Genomic DNA, 14,575 nt, shown 5'->3' on the forward strand with positions numbered 1-14,575 from the left:
TTGATCGTCTTTTCATATTTCGTAGATTTGTATGATAGATCTGTGTTTTAATCAGATTGAGTATAATGTGACCGGTGACTTCGGTGGCATGCTTTAATGATGTCACTATAAATGATGAAACGGCATACTGCAGTCTCCAAAAAACACGCAACAAACACTTCATACACACCGCATGCATGGGAGGATATCCTTACATGACCCTGGCTGTTAATAGGACGTTAATTAATAATAATACAAAAAAGTTTGATGCAATCCGATTTAAATACCGATCCTGAGTATCACTACGTTTGATAAGAGGACTTGACAACATCCCGGTGACTTTTGGAAATGGGCAATCAAATTTCTGCCTGCAGAATCTTGAAAGTGAAAAGCGGCAGAATTATGATCGTGTACGTTGTCATCTCGCCCAAAGAACACAACAAAGCTAATTCTAATTGTATACTGGGACGAAATGGCGTTTTCAAATGATGTAGCAAGGTGTAAAGAATGCATTTTATTTGAGGTACAAGTGGTATAAAGGTCATCCGAACATGACCCCTAATCGGTTTGTTTGATTAATTAACGTAAGGCGACCTCTTGTGCAAGCAGTGTGCTACGTGTACAATGTATATTCAATATCAGAGGTAGAGGCAGAGAATCCGTTAAAGTTATATGTGCCGTATTTTTCATAGTCACGAATCAAGAAGAGCTTTTAATATGTTATTCAACTCCAAAAGTTACCAACATTTTGAGAATTACAATACTTTCAATGCTTAGGTTTTAATTTTACAAGTACAAAAAGGACTGAAAATGATTTTTGGCAGTACTGCCAAAAATCATTATATTAACATCTTCAGTGTAATGAAATGAGTACATACGGTCAGACCATGAAGCAATCTTGGTGTCCACAATTTCATTGCACATTTTTACAGTATTAATCGTAATTGTAAAGTAATTTCTGAAGGTATATTTCCATCTAAACATGTATAAGGCATAAAAAACAATAATTTCACAGTGCATAACCAATGTGTTCTAACTAACGTTTTAAGGCATTATATATGATTGTCTGTCCATTTGAATGATTTCCATAGCTTTATTCATTAAAACTTTTGGTTTTAAATAGATAATTGAAGAAAAAATAGCATGTCCAACTTTTCGACCAGTTACGGCACATATAACTTTAACATGAAGATGAATCATGCGTAAGGACGGACTAGCGAACGTTGTTAAATCCTCTGCTTAACGAAGTGGTTAAAGGATCTATATTGTCCTCTTGACCGCTGTTAGATCCTCTGTTGAATGAAGTGGTTTTAATGATCTGTATAACAGCTACTTAATTTATACGAATTCCGACCGGTTTGACAGTCCTAATATACTCTAACCACATCAAACATTTATCAAATAATTTAGAAAAAATCAAGCCTAAAAATTAATCAAAGTCTTGTGGTGAAAGCATTTTATTTTTAGATTTTATTTATAGCGTCCCTTGGGTGAAATCAATATTCACATATAATTTTGTATATTCAACAGGACATAATCCGATTCAAGGCTTACCATAATTATTATTATATGATAATTATCTATAGGATGGGACCAATGGTAGGTTCTCTGGTCCTGACGGTCCACTAGAGAATAAAGTCTCTTGGGCAGGAGATCCAGCTATGCAAATGGTAAAACATAAAAAACAACCTTGTAACTAATAAAGAATAACAAACAAACCAATATAATCTTATAAAAAATAGCAATAGATGTGTGTTACGGTGTAATATGTCAACAAAAATCACTGATTACAGTTTCGAAAAAAAGACCCGAGTTCTATTCATTTCTTTAACGCTTTCATTTTCTCACAGTCCTTGATCTGGTGCCCCATTGAATCACAAAAGTGACATGGTCCGACTTGCTTGGGTCCCCTGCTGCGGCAGATGCCCTTCTTCTATATGGCGTGACCTATGATACCCCCAACCTTGTGAACCGTGAACCTGCTGACCATACTGATACTAATGACCAAAATATGGGGGATACTGTGGGGTCATCAGCATTCCACCAGGATACCCCGAGGGATAGGGATTTTTGGTACAAGTTTGCCAGAGGAGATTTAGTATCATTTGTGTTAGAAGGTTGCACTGTTCTCTCGACTTTCTATCGGCTTTGCTAATGGCTCTTCGACCTTCTTACATTTTAACAGTGCTTTTGAAAACAAGTCTGATGCCCCACCCCCAAGACACAAGGGAGGAAATCTGCACTTTTCCTTGGTTTCTCTGTGCTTGCCTTGAGAGTTCCTCGAATATCTCCACATCGTGTGCGCCCACCTTTCTTGACGTATACGCAAGTTCATCAAGGGCTAATGGGATAAAGAGTCTCGTTAAGTTCATTTTGTGACGATAAAAACTTTACCCTCTCCTTGAAGGTGTTAATTACCTCTGCAGAAATATTCTTAGCACTAACAGGCGGCTCTGCCACTGTTCTTTGGCCCGCTAGAGTCCCATCCTCTGTAGCAGAAGCCCCCCCCCCAGGTGCTCGACCATTATGTCGATGCTGACATAAGAAGAAATAAATAAAAGACAGATTAATATTCCATTTACCACCTAGCCATTATAATATATAGGATATATAGTACTGTTAATTCCACAATAAGAAATCCAAATTCTTTAATGAACTTCCCATTAGAATTACCCTCAAAGCCCTCCAGTTTTCAAATCCATTAGTTTCCTCGGGAGTTAGTTTAATTAGTTTAATTTGTAAGGACGGCCTCCCATGTGTTTGTTTGTTTTGTTTGTTTGATTAATTAACGTCCTATTAACAGCTATGGTCATGTAAGGACGGCCTCCCATGTATGCGGTGTGTTGCGTGTATGTAGTGCGAGGTGAGTGTTGTGGGAGACTGTGGTATATTCATGTTGTGTCTTCTTGTATAGTGGAACTATTGCCCTTTTTATAGTGCTATATCACTGAAGCATGCCGCCGAAGACACCAAGCAACACACCCCACTTGGTCGAATGCGTGTTGCGTGTATGTTGTGCGAGTAATAGTTTGACTTTATGGATTCACAATAGCTCAAAATCCAATCTTATCAAAATACAGATCCTTATTATCACTACGTTAGATAAGAGGATCTGAGAAAATCCCATTAGGGGTCATGTCCAGGTGACTTTTGTAAATGGCCAAGCAAATTGCTGCTGGCTAAATTTTGACTGAATTTCAGGGGACGAAATAGTTTGAAAATCTGTCGGAATTATTTCCCAATCTCTCCCAGAGTGCATTGCGGTTACCCTTCATTTATCTCTGTCAACGGCTCACGCACTACCAATCTAGTGACCTCGAGGTCAAGTTATTTTTACATGTTCCAACATGGCGGCCCCCATACACACTCCGAAGAAAGAAACAATTATTGGTAGTTTCATTTGCCATAGGTCGGCTCTGACTATCACTTTTTCACTTTCGGGTAGAAAATGTGCTTCTTTATTTGGAAATTTATCCTCGCTTATTTCAAATGAGACAGTGTACAACTGCATTTCACAGGCCTCCGTATGTAGAAGCTGCTTCACACGTTTAGAAAAGACGTTAGAATTCGTAAAAGAGGTAAAGGAAGGAGCAGAGCGTTATGCCAGGGGTAACATATCATCTAAACGTCTGGCATTAACCCCGATCACCCCGAAATCAAATCCTAACAACTCTGACGTGAGCGTGATAACAAACCGTTCAAGGTAATTAGTTTATATATACAGCCTATATACAGCATCTATAGTACAGTATCCTTGATAATCGGGTGCAGATTCATTACTTTGATGACCTATTCTAGCTACATCATTATGTATTGGATAACACTGAACCGTATGAAATAATGTGATAAGTTTTAGATACAGGTAAATCAGTTTAGAGTGCTCATTATATATTTAAGTCTGTATTTAAATGTTAAATAACATATGCTGATTTTTTTCTTATCTCATCATAGAAAATTCAAGAAACTGAATTTCGCACAGACAGATGACTCAGGATCTGCTAAAGAACACAGGTATGTAATTTATATACATGTATGTATGTAAACATATCGAGTTTATAAATCCAATTGGACAAATACTTGTTAGTTCCTATTCATCCTCGATACTCCAGGGCTTCCAATCACTTACGATCTCTACACCCCTGGACTATCTCGTAGTGAAATTGAAGGCAGCTCAGCGGAAAACATTTGACTAATCTAGCAAAGATTTCCTTTGAAGACTACAGAGAGAGCGACGCCTACCATCAAAGTCACACAGTCAACCACAGTGTACCGTTATACGGCTCTTTTGATGTACACCAAATGACTAAATTACCTGTCCTATTCTGTTGCCTCCAGTTTTACTATGAGATAGTCCAGGGGTGTAGAGATCGTAAGTGATCGGAAGCCCTGGAGTATCGAGGATGGTTCCTATTATGCTATATACATAAATATATATATACACAATGTACACATGTATATATAAGGTCAAATAGTAATAGCAACAGTACAGACAAGAAGATTGTCGAATTTTCGAGATATATGTATACCAACACTGCACCATTGAAACATTCCTTTTTAGGGATGCTGATATGTGCTGCAGTGGTATAACTGGCTAGCTGAAAGTATTTCGGGCAAGCCGATTGTATGTCGTACATTGTAGATGATATGAGTTTGAGTCCCTGTCAGGGCACGAGTACTAAAATTGTCTTCCTTCAATATTTGTGTTACTGCGTGGACTGGTATATACGGTATATATAGATTGTATGTCATAAATAACTACATGGATAGTTTATTCATGAATGTCTTTTAAAAAACTATTTATTGTTGTATTAAACCTATAAAAGGGTTGCAATAATTTAATTTCTTTCCCTTATATTGCAGGACATTCCAAAGCCTGGAACACAATGTACCTGACAAAATACAGGATCCTATTTCTCTCACTAGTACTGCCAATGAACATGGGTATGTGTTTCAGTCAGGAATTGGTTATTAAAAATCACTGTCTGGGCAGGGATCACATAGTGTGAAATTTATAGGTGACACTAAACATGGTGTGTTCAATAAAAATAATATAGTATTTTCAAAATCAATGTATTAGCAAAGCCCATAAACTTCTGAAGGAAAATTTGGTGCAGACTGCATACATTGCATGTATTTCCCCTGGTATCTACAATCTGTATATTTTCATGGAGATAGTAGTCACAGGTGTATGTTACCTGTTATTGCACGAATAATTACCTGGTAATTAACAAAATCACATTATTACATGGCCTTAACAACAGATATCATATAAAATTAACGTCCTAAAAATTCCTTTGACAGTGAATGTATATATAAGGTAATATAAAATGAATGTGTAATTAAAATACCATGCTTATATAACTTGTACTTGCAGGGCTTGAACTAGTGACCTCCCTACTTTTACATATTAATGTGTATAACTGATTTACTTTATTAGTTATGCTGCCTGTTCAACATCATTGGAAGAAGACACGACAAGTGATATTCTGTCCCATGTCAAAGAAAGTTTTGAAAATCTGTGTTGTTCTGAAGTTGACCCCGCTATCGGAAAACTGAGACACCAGGCCTCTTCGCTTACATCAAGGACAACTCTGTTTTCCTCTGTGTTATACAAATACAGGAACATAGTGGACTTTCACAACAATGCGAACAGGTTGTTGTGTTTGATAGTAGAAGAGATGAGAAACAGGTATATTAATTATGTGTGTATGATGTATCAACTGAAATCTCCTGAGTTACATAAGGACAGATAATGTAGAATTTATTGAATGATACATAAAAAAAAATCAATTACAAAATCTTGATGATTAAGTTGTTTTTCAGTGAAAGTATTGAAAGTAGAACCATTCATTGATGGAAACGTTTCATTCTTATCTTGTTCAATTTAGGCCATACAAAAAAAATATTTGTGTTTCCGGTAACCCGACCGACCCTGTAAAATCAGTGCCTACTCAAAAACTTTTTATCAGTTTTGTCCTCAAGCAAACAAATAACAACCTAAATTTTGTTCGGTTTTGCACAAAATCAGGAATTTTGTTACAAATTCCCTTAGAATGAAATCCATGGTTTATATAAGGTTATATAAAGTCTATTTCAGTTTTTCACTACAAGAAAACTGGGATGAAGAGAAAAAAAATTTCAAACAAAAAAGAAAAAAAAATCTCTTCCTACCGACCCTTCATTTTCAAAGGGTGTTACCGGAAGCAAAAATGTTTTTTTATTTGGCCTTACAACACACATAACTTCTATTAAAGGGTACCCCATCTGTTTAATGCCATGCTCTGCGTGACAATTCCTGACAGTGGTGTGGTAGATAAAGATGTGATTCCATGTCTTGGTGCTGCGTACTCAATTCTATTGAAGCACAAGTATAACAATCTAAGTGCTTTTCATCGCCTCTCAACAGCAATTACTATAAAGGGTGGTATTAATGAAAGGGTAATTGAGCATTTTATAAGCTTGTGTTTGTTGGTGAAAACACATTTCTTATAACTCTAGGACATGGCTGCATTTCTATTTCACCAAATGACCAGTGACCTTTTGCAATGGCATTTGTCCGAGAGAATTTCACTGTAATTAAGGATATAACATGAAAATGAAATATCATTATACAAATAATATAAATCCTTCTTTTTTATCTCCATTTTTTTTTCAACAAAATAATTCCATAACCACATTTAGCCATGTCCAGAAAACTATGAAAGTGTTTAAACACCCGAAGAGTTTTGTTCTACGTTTCAAGTTAAATCTAGATAGTTGAATAGATAGTTACTGTAGATAGTTTAGATAGTTGAATGCTGTTATCCAAGTTATGTTGTTGTTATTTTTTGTTAAGTGTTGCTGTTTGGTTTCAGTTGTTGCTGTTTGCTTTGTTACTGGAGGAAATAACAAATGGTATGTGAATAGAATATTGAAAATGTAGGTACTTTTGATATGTATACATTATATACATTTTATGTTTATTTGTCATGAATAATGACAATTTTAATGAAACTAAACTAATTTTTTATATACATTCGTAACAATACAAATACATATATAATAGGTTTGAAATCTATTTATATAAAGTAACAATATGCATAACTTTATGATTTTAATCATGATTAAAATTAAAGGGGAAAAAATCCAATAGATAAACATGCAAAAATAAGACAAACAGAAAGTACAAATTGGTAGTACATCTAACTATATTTGTAATACAGTATTACTTGTCTAAACCGGATGTGAACGAGACCAGTCTATTTGTTCGGTTTATACAGGTGTCCGGTTTATAAAGGATAGAACCTTATCACAATATGTTCACATGGAAATCATCAGAAGATTTTTTTTTATTACAGCACTAACAATTATTCTCACATATGTACATGGTAGAACACAGAATTCCATCCTACTTTTTCTGAGGTGTACATGTACGATCAATTTCTCTGTGTGTGCTACATTCAAATGAACTCTCAGAAGTTATGTGTATGTTTTATTGTTAGAATTGGTCACCCTGAAAAGTATTCACGAATACAATGTACATGTAACAAAACCGTTGAATGAAAAGTGAAAAGTTGTCACTATCTAGCCCTTAGTATACCGGTACAGGTAAATCCCCTAAGCCACCTCATGATCAGTCCCATGTTGTGAAAACATTGCTGTCGGTTTGCCCAAGTTAATTTTACAAAGAAAGATATAGTAACATTACCTAGACAGTTCCGGTTTTCAGAGTAGACAGGTTCCGGATTATGCAGGTTTTGGGTAAAATAGTTTATTAAGAAATTTGCCGGGACCAAACAAATTAATCGGTATAGACAAGTTTCCAGTTTATACAGGGTTCGGTTTAGACAAGTTATACTGTAGGACAAAGAAAAACAAATTCCAAATGAATGTGAAATGATTTGATAATAAAATAATAACATTAAATGCTCCTTGCTTTACTAATGTCAATTTTCCTTCTTTGAAATGTTTTATGTAGGGTCAAACAAGACTCAATCAAATGGGGTTGGTACTATCTCATGAGAGGAGATTGAAATTCCAAGACAGTGTGAACGAATCATCAAACAAACTACTTGTGGACCATCTTAAGAAGAATCCGTTGATCAAGATCACAGGTAAATAGTCTTTTATTTATATGTGAAGTGTATGGTCCAGGGGACAATTAAAGTTTTCTGTTAGTCTGTAGTCTACATAAAGAATAAACGTTTGACAACTTCACTAAAATAAAAAAAACTTCCTTCTCAAGATCCCAGTCAGGTAAAACCAAATACTCTTCATAGATGGCCTGAAGAGGTATCAGAAAGTGTCAGCTTGACAACTTGAAATATTTCAAGACATAGTTGACTGCTTAGGGCAATTGAACTCTTGTTAATTTAATATTATTTGCAGGTGACAACTTGGATATATACGTGAAGACATCACAGATAAACACGGAAAGGAGGAACCAAGATCTGCACTTGTTCACATCCAACATTATCTTCAGCCGTCTTGCTAGAATCGATATGGACAACAAGCCTCCACGTACTGATGTCAACAATATTGGTGCAGAATTTTTTTTTACTATCGGATGATCAGAAGGATCAGCTGTTAGATGCCTATAGAATTTTGGTGGGTCGGATAATGTGTCGTCTCCCAGCATTAACTTTCATGAAGCCCCACATCCCATCCCACATACCTCATCAGAATGCTAAAAAGATGTCAGAAAAGTCCTCAGTACTGCCATTGCCAATACAGTTCAAGAATGAATCAAAGCATGAAGACTGTCTTGGAATTATGGACAGCTATGAAAACACCCTAGTCAAGTTGTATACAGGTAAATTAGGTGATGACAGTGTACAAGACTATATTAAACATGAATCCTGTTAATTATGATATCATTTTTCTGACTGGAATTATTTCTGTATGCTTTACAGAAATAAAAGTTCACATCATATGGGCATACAGGTCAATAACCAATATCGTTATCTGAACATTTCCTTATTAAATGTGGTTTCTATTGTGTAGACTGGCAAAACAAGTGCATAATATGTATCTCTAAAAGTCTTTCCTTTAATAGTTTCATTCAATATAATGAATATATGAAAATCAATTTCAGGTTTCAGTTAAGATTTTGATTTCTTCTTACAGGAAATACAGACATTCTGAGACAAGTAAAAGTTCCTATTGGCCCGAGTTCGTTTGCAAGAATCTAAAAATCTTCGAACACTCTCAGTTAGCCCAGAACGAAGATTTGATGACCTACCTCCCATTGTGTTTGAAATGTGGCACAACAAACAAGATTTCTTAGAGGTAAAACAAATGCTTTCTTATTCAGAGAATACAAATCTGTAGATCTGTGTTTCAGCAAACGTTTAAAGTCAGTTTAAGTCTGATCAACAATTATGTTTAATTCACCGTCATTAAGAAAATCAATCATTGTAGCTAATGTATTTTCTTGTATCTCTCAGTAATGGTAATCGTGTCCCACCAACCCCCATTCTACAACCAATTAGAATATGTATCATAATCCCTCACATAATGAAATCCTCATTTTTCTATTTTTACAGAAATGCTTCAAAACACTGTACAAACCAGAAAACTCCCCAGGAACACTTCATCATTTTAAAACCATTTTACACCGCTCTGATGTGAATGGAAAAGTGAAAGGAAGATTCGAACCACACCACAATCTTCTCATCGCTGTTGGAGAAGGCCTCCTCACAGAACAGATATTGGAATTTTTCAATATGGAAGATAGACACTGTGATCCGCAGCATAGCCTTTTGGGCGACTTTGCAAAACAAAAACTTCCAGAAAAGAAGAACAATGTCAACAAAATCTTAAGGGAATTCCTTTGCCATTATGGGTATGGAAATGTAGGGGATTGTAAAGGTGCATCTCCAGTTAAACACTACAAAGTATCCAGCGTCACTGCAGACGGAAAATTCATATTACAGGAGTTCAGGATCCAGAGGATGAGCTTCAAAACTACAGCCAGAATTTATGCCACTGGGCCCTACACTTGATGGAGTTAGACGATACAGCAAAAGAAGGTGATCTTGCAAGATTGTTACTTAACTGTAGATACTAGGTACCTTTCTTTTATTCCCATTCACCATTGAGTAAATACCTGGTCGAAAACATTGATTATCTTCTCAAAACTGAATACCTGCTCTCGCCTCTTCAGCGTTGTAGAGTGCTTGAAGGCTCATTTGTGAATATACATGGAGGGGTTGGACGAAATGTTGAAAGCGATTTAGTACAAGAACAATCAAAACTCTGTGTGCCAACAAAAGTAAGGCAGCGATACGTCTTGTCACTGGGGCCGCAGATATGATTGCAGATCTTTGCGAGCAATTTGACAAAAGTGTTGGTGTAAAGTCCAAGTCTAGTAGACATTCAAAGTGTGTGTCTCCTAAAGATTTGGAAACCATTGAGAAAACCCTCAGGAAACTTCGTCCATTCAAACACACTCCAGGGAGAAAGTGTCCAGGATTTAAGAACATTAAACCATCACCCCTTCTTCCAGAAAAAAGTGCCATTAATGAAGGCAAAGATCAACACAATATTAAAAGACTTACAAGAGGACTAACCGTTCCAGCAGAAGAGTTCGATGACAATCTCATTCGGGAATTCGATGAAGAATTTCTTCCTGCAGTATAAGTCAATACCTGTGATTGACAATGCTTTAGAATTTATCTGTATTAGAACATTTATTTTCATTTCTTGAATACATGTACACTTCCAGAATTATTTAAGACTGGTGGTTCTAATAAATGAACATCTGATGGTAAATAATGTCACACTGGAATTGATTAAGAAATCATGACAAAATTGTGATGTAGATGGATGGAGATAAAGAAGGATGAAGGCATATGGAGATAGATAGACGAATGGATGATGTCATAATGTATATGTTAAAAAAACCCAGATTTGACAGTGCAAAAAGTATGCAAGACTTTCATTTCCATGTGCAGATTTTGCATCAATTGGGTCTCCCATTTTTGCATACATGTAAATATTTATAAACAATTTTCTTTTCCTTACTGTCATTATTGCTACTTGACCACATCTACTTATATAAATTTTCAAAAAGGTTAACATGTCATTGTCTTGTAATTTTTATTAGCCCACCGTCATCAGATTCAAATGGCTTTTCGTCTGTGGTCCGTCCTTCTGATAACATTTCTTGTTACCTCTATTTCTTAGAAAGGACTGAAGGGATCTTTCTCAAATTTCATATGTAGGTTTACCTAGGGCCTAATATTTAGTTGTGCATATTGTATTTTGGGACCAATCAGTCAACAAAATGGCCGCCAGGCCACCATCTTGGATTTTGAGTTAAAGTTTGTTACAGCTATTTCTCAGAAAGTACTGAAGGGATCTTTCTCAAATTTCATATGTAGGTTCACCTAGGGCCCTAGTTGTGCATATTGTATTTTGGGACCAATCAGTCAACAAGATGGCCGCCAGGCCACCATCTTGGATTTTGATAGTTAATGTTTGTTATATATCTTAGAAAGTACGTATACTGAAATGATCTTTCTCAAATTTTATATGTAAAAATATGAAGTTAACTTTGAAAAGCAGAGAAAAGATCCCTCTTTCCATTGTGAGACTTAGATCATTCATTGGTGGGTGCCAAGATCCCTCTGGGATCTCTTGTTGAAAACTTACCTAACTGTACCTAATGCACAACACCGGTTGACATTTAGTGTCATTATAAATGCATGGTGATCATAATAAGAACAACTTGTAAAACTAATATGTTGGAAGTATTTTTTTTATATTATGTAATGACATTCCAGTACTGAAAATGTAGTTACCAATTTCTGAAACATCAACTGTGCCACTCTTTCCTTGAATTTACTTATACAAGGTAATTACTTCCTGTACTATGATCTACAGCAAGAACAAATTTAAATTTCAAAATTTTTCATATAGTTCAGCAATCTCTTTTTTTTAAAGTCCATCCTTTCTGGTAATCAATTTTCACATAGGTGTGACTGTCAATGAAATGAAGTCTGTAATCATCAGAACACCTGTACATTCATAAGTTGATCATTATAGAATTAATATTGATTACCAGGGAAATATTGTTCTACTGTAAAACTGTAGTAATTTATAAAGATCTTTGGCATTTCAGAGATACAAGAAATGGAATATGTAATACATATATGTGAATGCTTTATTAATGTAATCCTATTAAAGGAACACATGAAAAGATATATGGTTTAGTTTGATTTTTCCCGGGAGTGAGATTTACAGTTAGAACAACATTCTGTAGCAGTAATCGACTGATCCTTCTCAAATCCAAAAACATTTAAGATTGCATTTCTTAAACATGTTGTGTCATTCTTGCAGTAAACGATAATATCTTCAGTGATTCCTGGAAGATTCTTGGCGATGTCATGATTATTGAAATACAAAACAGCCCTTGCAGGTTGACCCTGGCGCCCTGCACGCCCAATCTCTTGCATATACTGTGAAATGTTCCTTGGTGGGCAAGAATGAATAACTTGTGTCACATTCCTGGGTCAAATCCCATCCCTGCTATGGTCGTTGTTAATACCAATCGTATTCTATGATTTTCAACTTTCAACTCATTTATTGTTCCCGAAATCACGTAGTCATCTTGACCGGAGCATATTGCACTGTACAATGCATCATCTATAGACTTTGTTCCAAATAAACCGTGGAGATGCATTAAGACTTCACTCATATAAAACACAGGGAGAAACATGAGTGTCACAGGAAAATCCTCCTTTTTATCAAAGAGTTCTTGGCAAATTGGATATACAATTTTCTCATACTCTCCCAGCCTATCTTCACTTGATTCCTTCCTGCATTTTTCAAAGAAAATGTTCCTCTTGTCTGGGCTATGTTCAATCAATTTACAGTTCTTCAGATGGAGTAAAGCTGGAATCTCCTTCTTCTGCTTAACAGTCAAGGTCCCACTTAATGCTATGAATGACACTGAAGGAAAGAACACTTTCAAACTTGACATCTTTCCAAAGGCAGTCCGAAATTCTTCACCCCTGCGAATGATAATGTACAGATAAATGCAAAGTTCTTAAATAAGATTCTCCTGTGTATATATTTTTATACACCTGAGGTCATATTTTCTTAATCTGTCCTTCAATGTCCCCTTTTTCAATTTCTATATATTTTTTTTCTTCTTTTTAGAAACGCAATAAACTCATTTCAGTGATCTATATGTTGCAGTTACAATTGCTAGATTTGCCATAAAAATGTTTATTTTATGGTTCCCTCTCCAAGGGGACTGATGAACATGACAAAAGAATATTTCTAACCTCAGGTGACACGTTGTTATGTGTGAAATGTTTATTCCAATATTAATTTTACCTGTATTGAATTTGTCCACAAGAGATTACAGTGATAGAGATTGATATTATCCGACTCCCATGGACTGATAGGTGGTGGCGAACAGGGTCAAATTACACCTGAAATTCTTCAGAACTTAGATTTCCGCTGCGGCCCAGTTTTTCATTTCAGTTGAAAAAGCTAAATTGTGGTGACATTCACTACACATGGTCCTCTTATAAAATCAAGTAACATAAAAAACAGTTTTGAGTGAAAGACTTACCCTGGTATCATCCAGTTGGGCTTTAAGTTAGTTTCAACAACCATAAAGTATATAAAATGATCTAACACTAACCATTTCTGGATAATGTGGCATTCATCAATGACAACAGCTTTGACATTATGGGTAAATCTCTCGTTGGACAGTAATCCTTTCCCTTCAGTAGTATTGAGAAGAGCCTCTGGATGACACAGAATAATTGAATATTCCCCGTTGATCACAGTTGTAAGAGGGACATCACATTTAACATCATACTTTTCAAGATCAACATCATCTAGTGTATCCGTAGTTTCATCAACTTTAGTTTTTATGTCCAGTTTGCAAGCTGAAATTCCACGCTTTTTCATCGATTCCAATTGGTCTTTTTGAATGAAATTCAGTGGTGAAACAACGACAATGATAGGGTTTGAACATGTGGTGTCAATGAATAGTTTTGGCATTAGGTGAAAGATTATACTTTTACCATAACCAACAGGTAAATTAACCAGTAAGTCGCACCTTTCATTACATAAACACTCTAGTGCCTCACTTTGTTTTTCTTTTAAAACCAGGCCAGGTTCATAATCACTTACTATTTTGTTCAGAATATCTTTGGTGGCCATCTCGCTGAACTCACAATCATATATATATATATACGTTTTAGGTGAAATAAACGGTTATCTCGCAGCTTCGGTGACTGGTGGGTGACGAACGAAAAGTACAACACGTGTACATCAGCGACAACTCGAGCCAAGAATGTTTACAAACAAGACTATTTACTCACAAATACTCCTCCGCAATGTAATCCATACTAATAATAATTTTCTAAATTGATATGAATACTTCTCAAAGTAAATTATTATCAAATGAAGGTAACTGACACAAGAGGAAATTTATACATTGCAAAAAAAATTATTACATGCCACATATACGTTTTTCAAGAATCTTGAAATGGCGCGAGCCGTTTACAGAGGTAATGAAGGGTAACCGCAATGCACTCTGGAGAGATTGATTATTTCCGTGTACGTAGTCATCTCGCCCAAAGAGCACAATAAA

General features: G+C 35.7%; 1 protein-coding gene and 1 pseudogene across 1 annotated transcript; one reads left to right on the forward strand and one right to left on the reverse strand.

Moving 5' to 3' along the window:
* Positions 1 to 3,224: 3,224 nt before the first annotated feature.
* On the forward strand, positions 3,225 to 10,737 carry LOC138313525 (uncharacterized). Its single transcript, XM_069253923.1, has 9 exons — positions 3,225 to 3,682; positions 3,931 to 3,990; positions 4,840 to 4,920; positions 5,417 to 5,668; positions 6,834 to 6,873; positions 7,937 to 8,072; positions 8,347 to 8,770; positions 9,085 to 9,246; positions 9,504 to 10,737. Exons 1-5 carry the CDS (start codon positions 3,327 to 3,329, stop codon positions 6,865 to 6,867), a joined length of 783 nt encoding a protein of 260 aa, XP_069110024.1. The 5' UTR covers positions 3,225 to 3,326; the 3' UTR covers positions 6,868 to 6,873; positions 7,937 to 8,072; positions 8,347 to 8,770; positions 9,085 to 9,246; positions 9,504 to 10,737.
* Positions 10,738 to 12,085: 1,348 nt separating this feature from the next.
* On the reverse strand, positions 12,086 to 14,424 carry LOC138313527 (ATP-dependent DNA helicase RecQ-like; annotated as a pseudogene).
* Positions 14,425 to 14,575: the final 151 nt, after the last annotated feature.

This window comes from Argopecten irradians, unplaced genomic scaffold (genome assembly GCF_041381155.1).
Source record: "Argopecten irradians isolate NY unplaced genomic scaffold, Ai_NY scaffold_0719, whole genome shotgun sequence".
NCBI classification, from domain to species: Eukaryota; Metazoa; Mollusca; class Bivalvia; order Pectinida; family Pectinidae; genus Argopecten; species Argopecten irradians.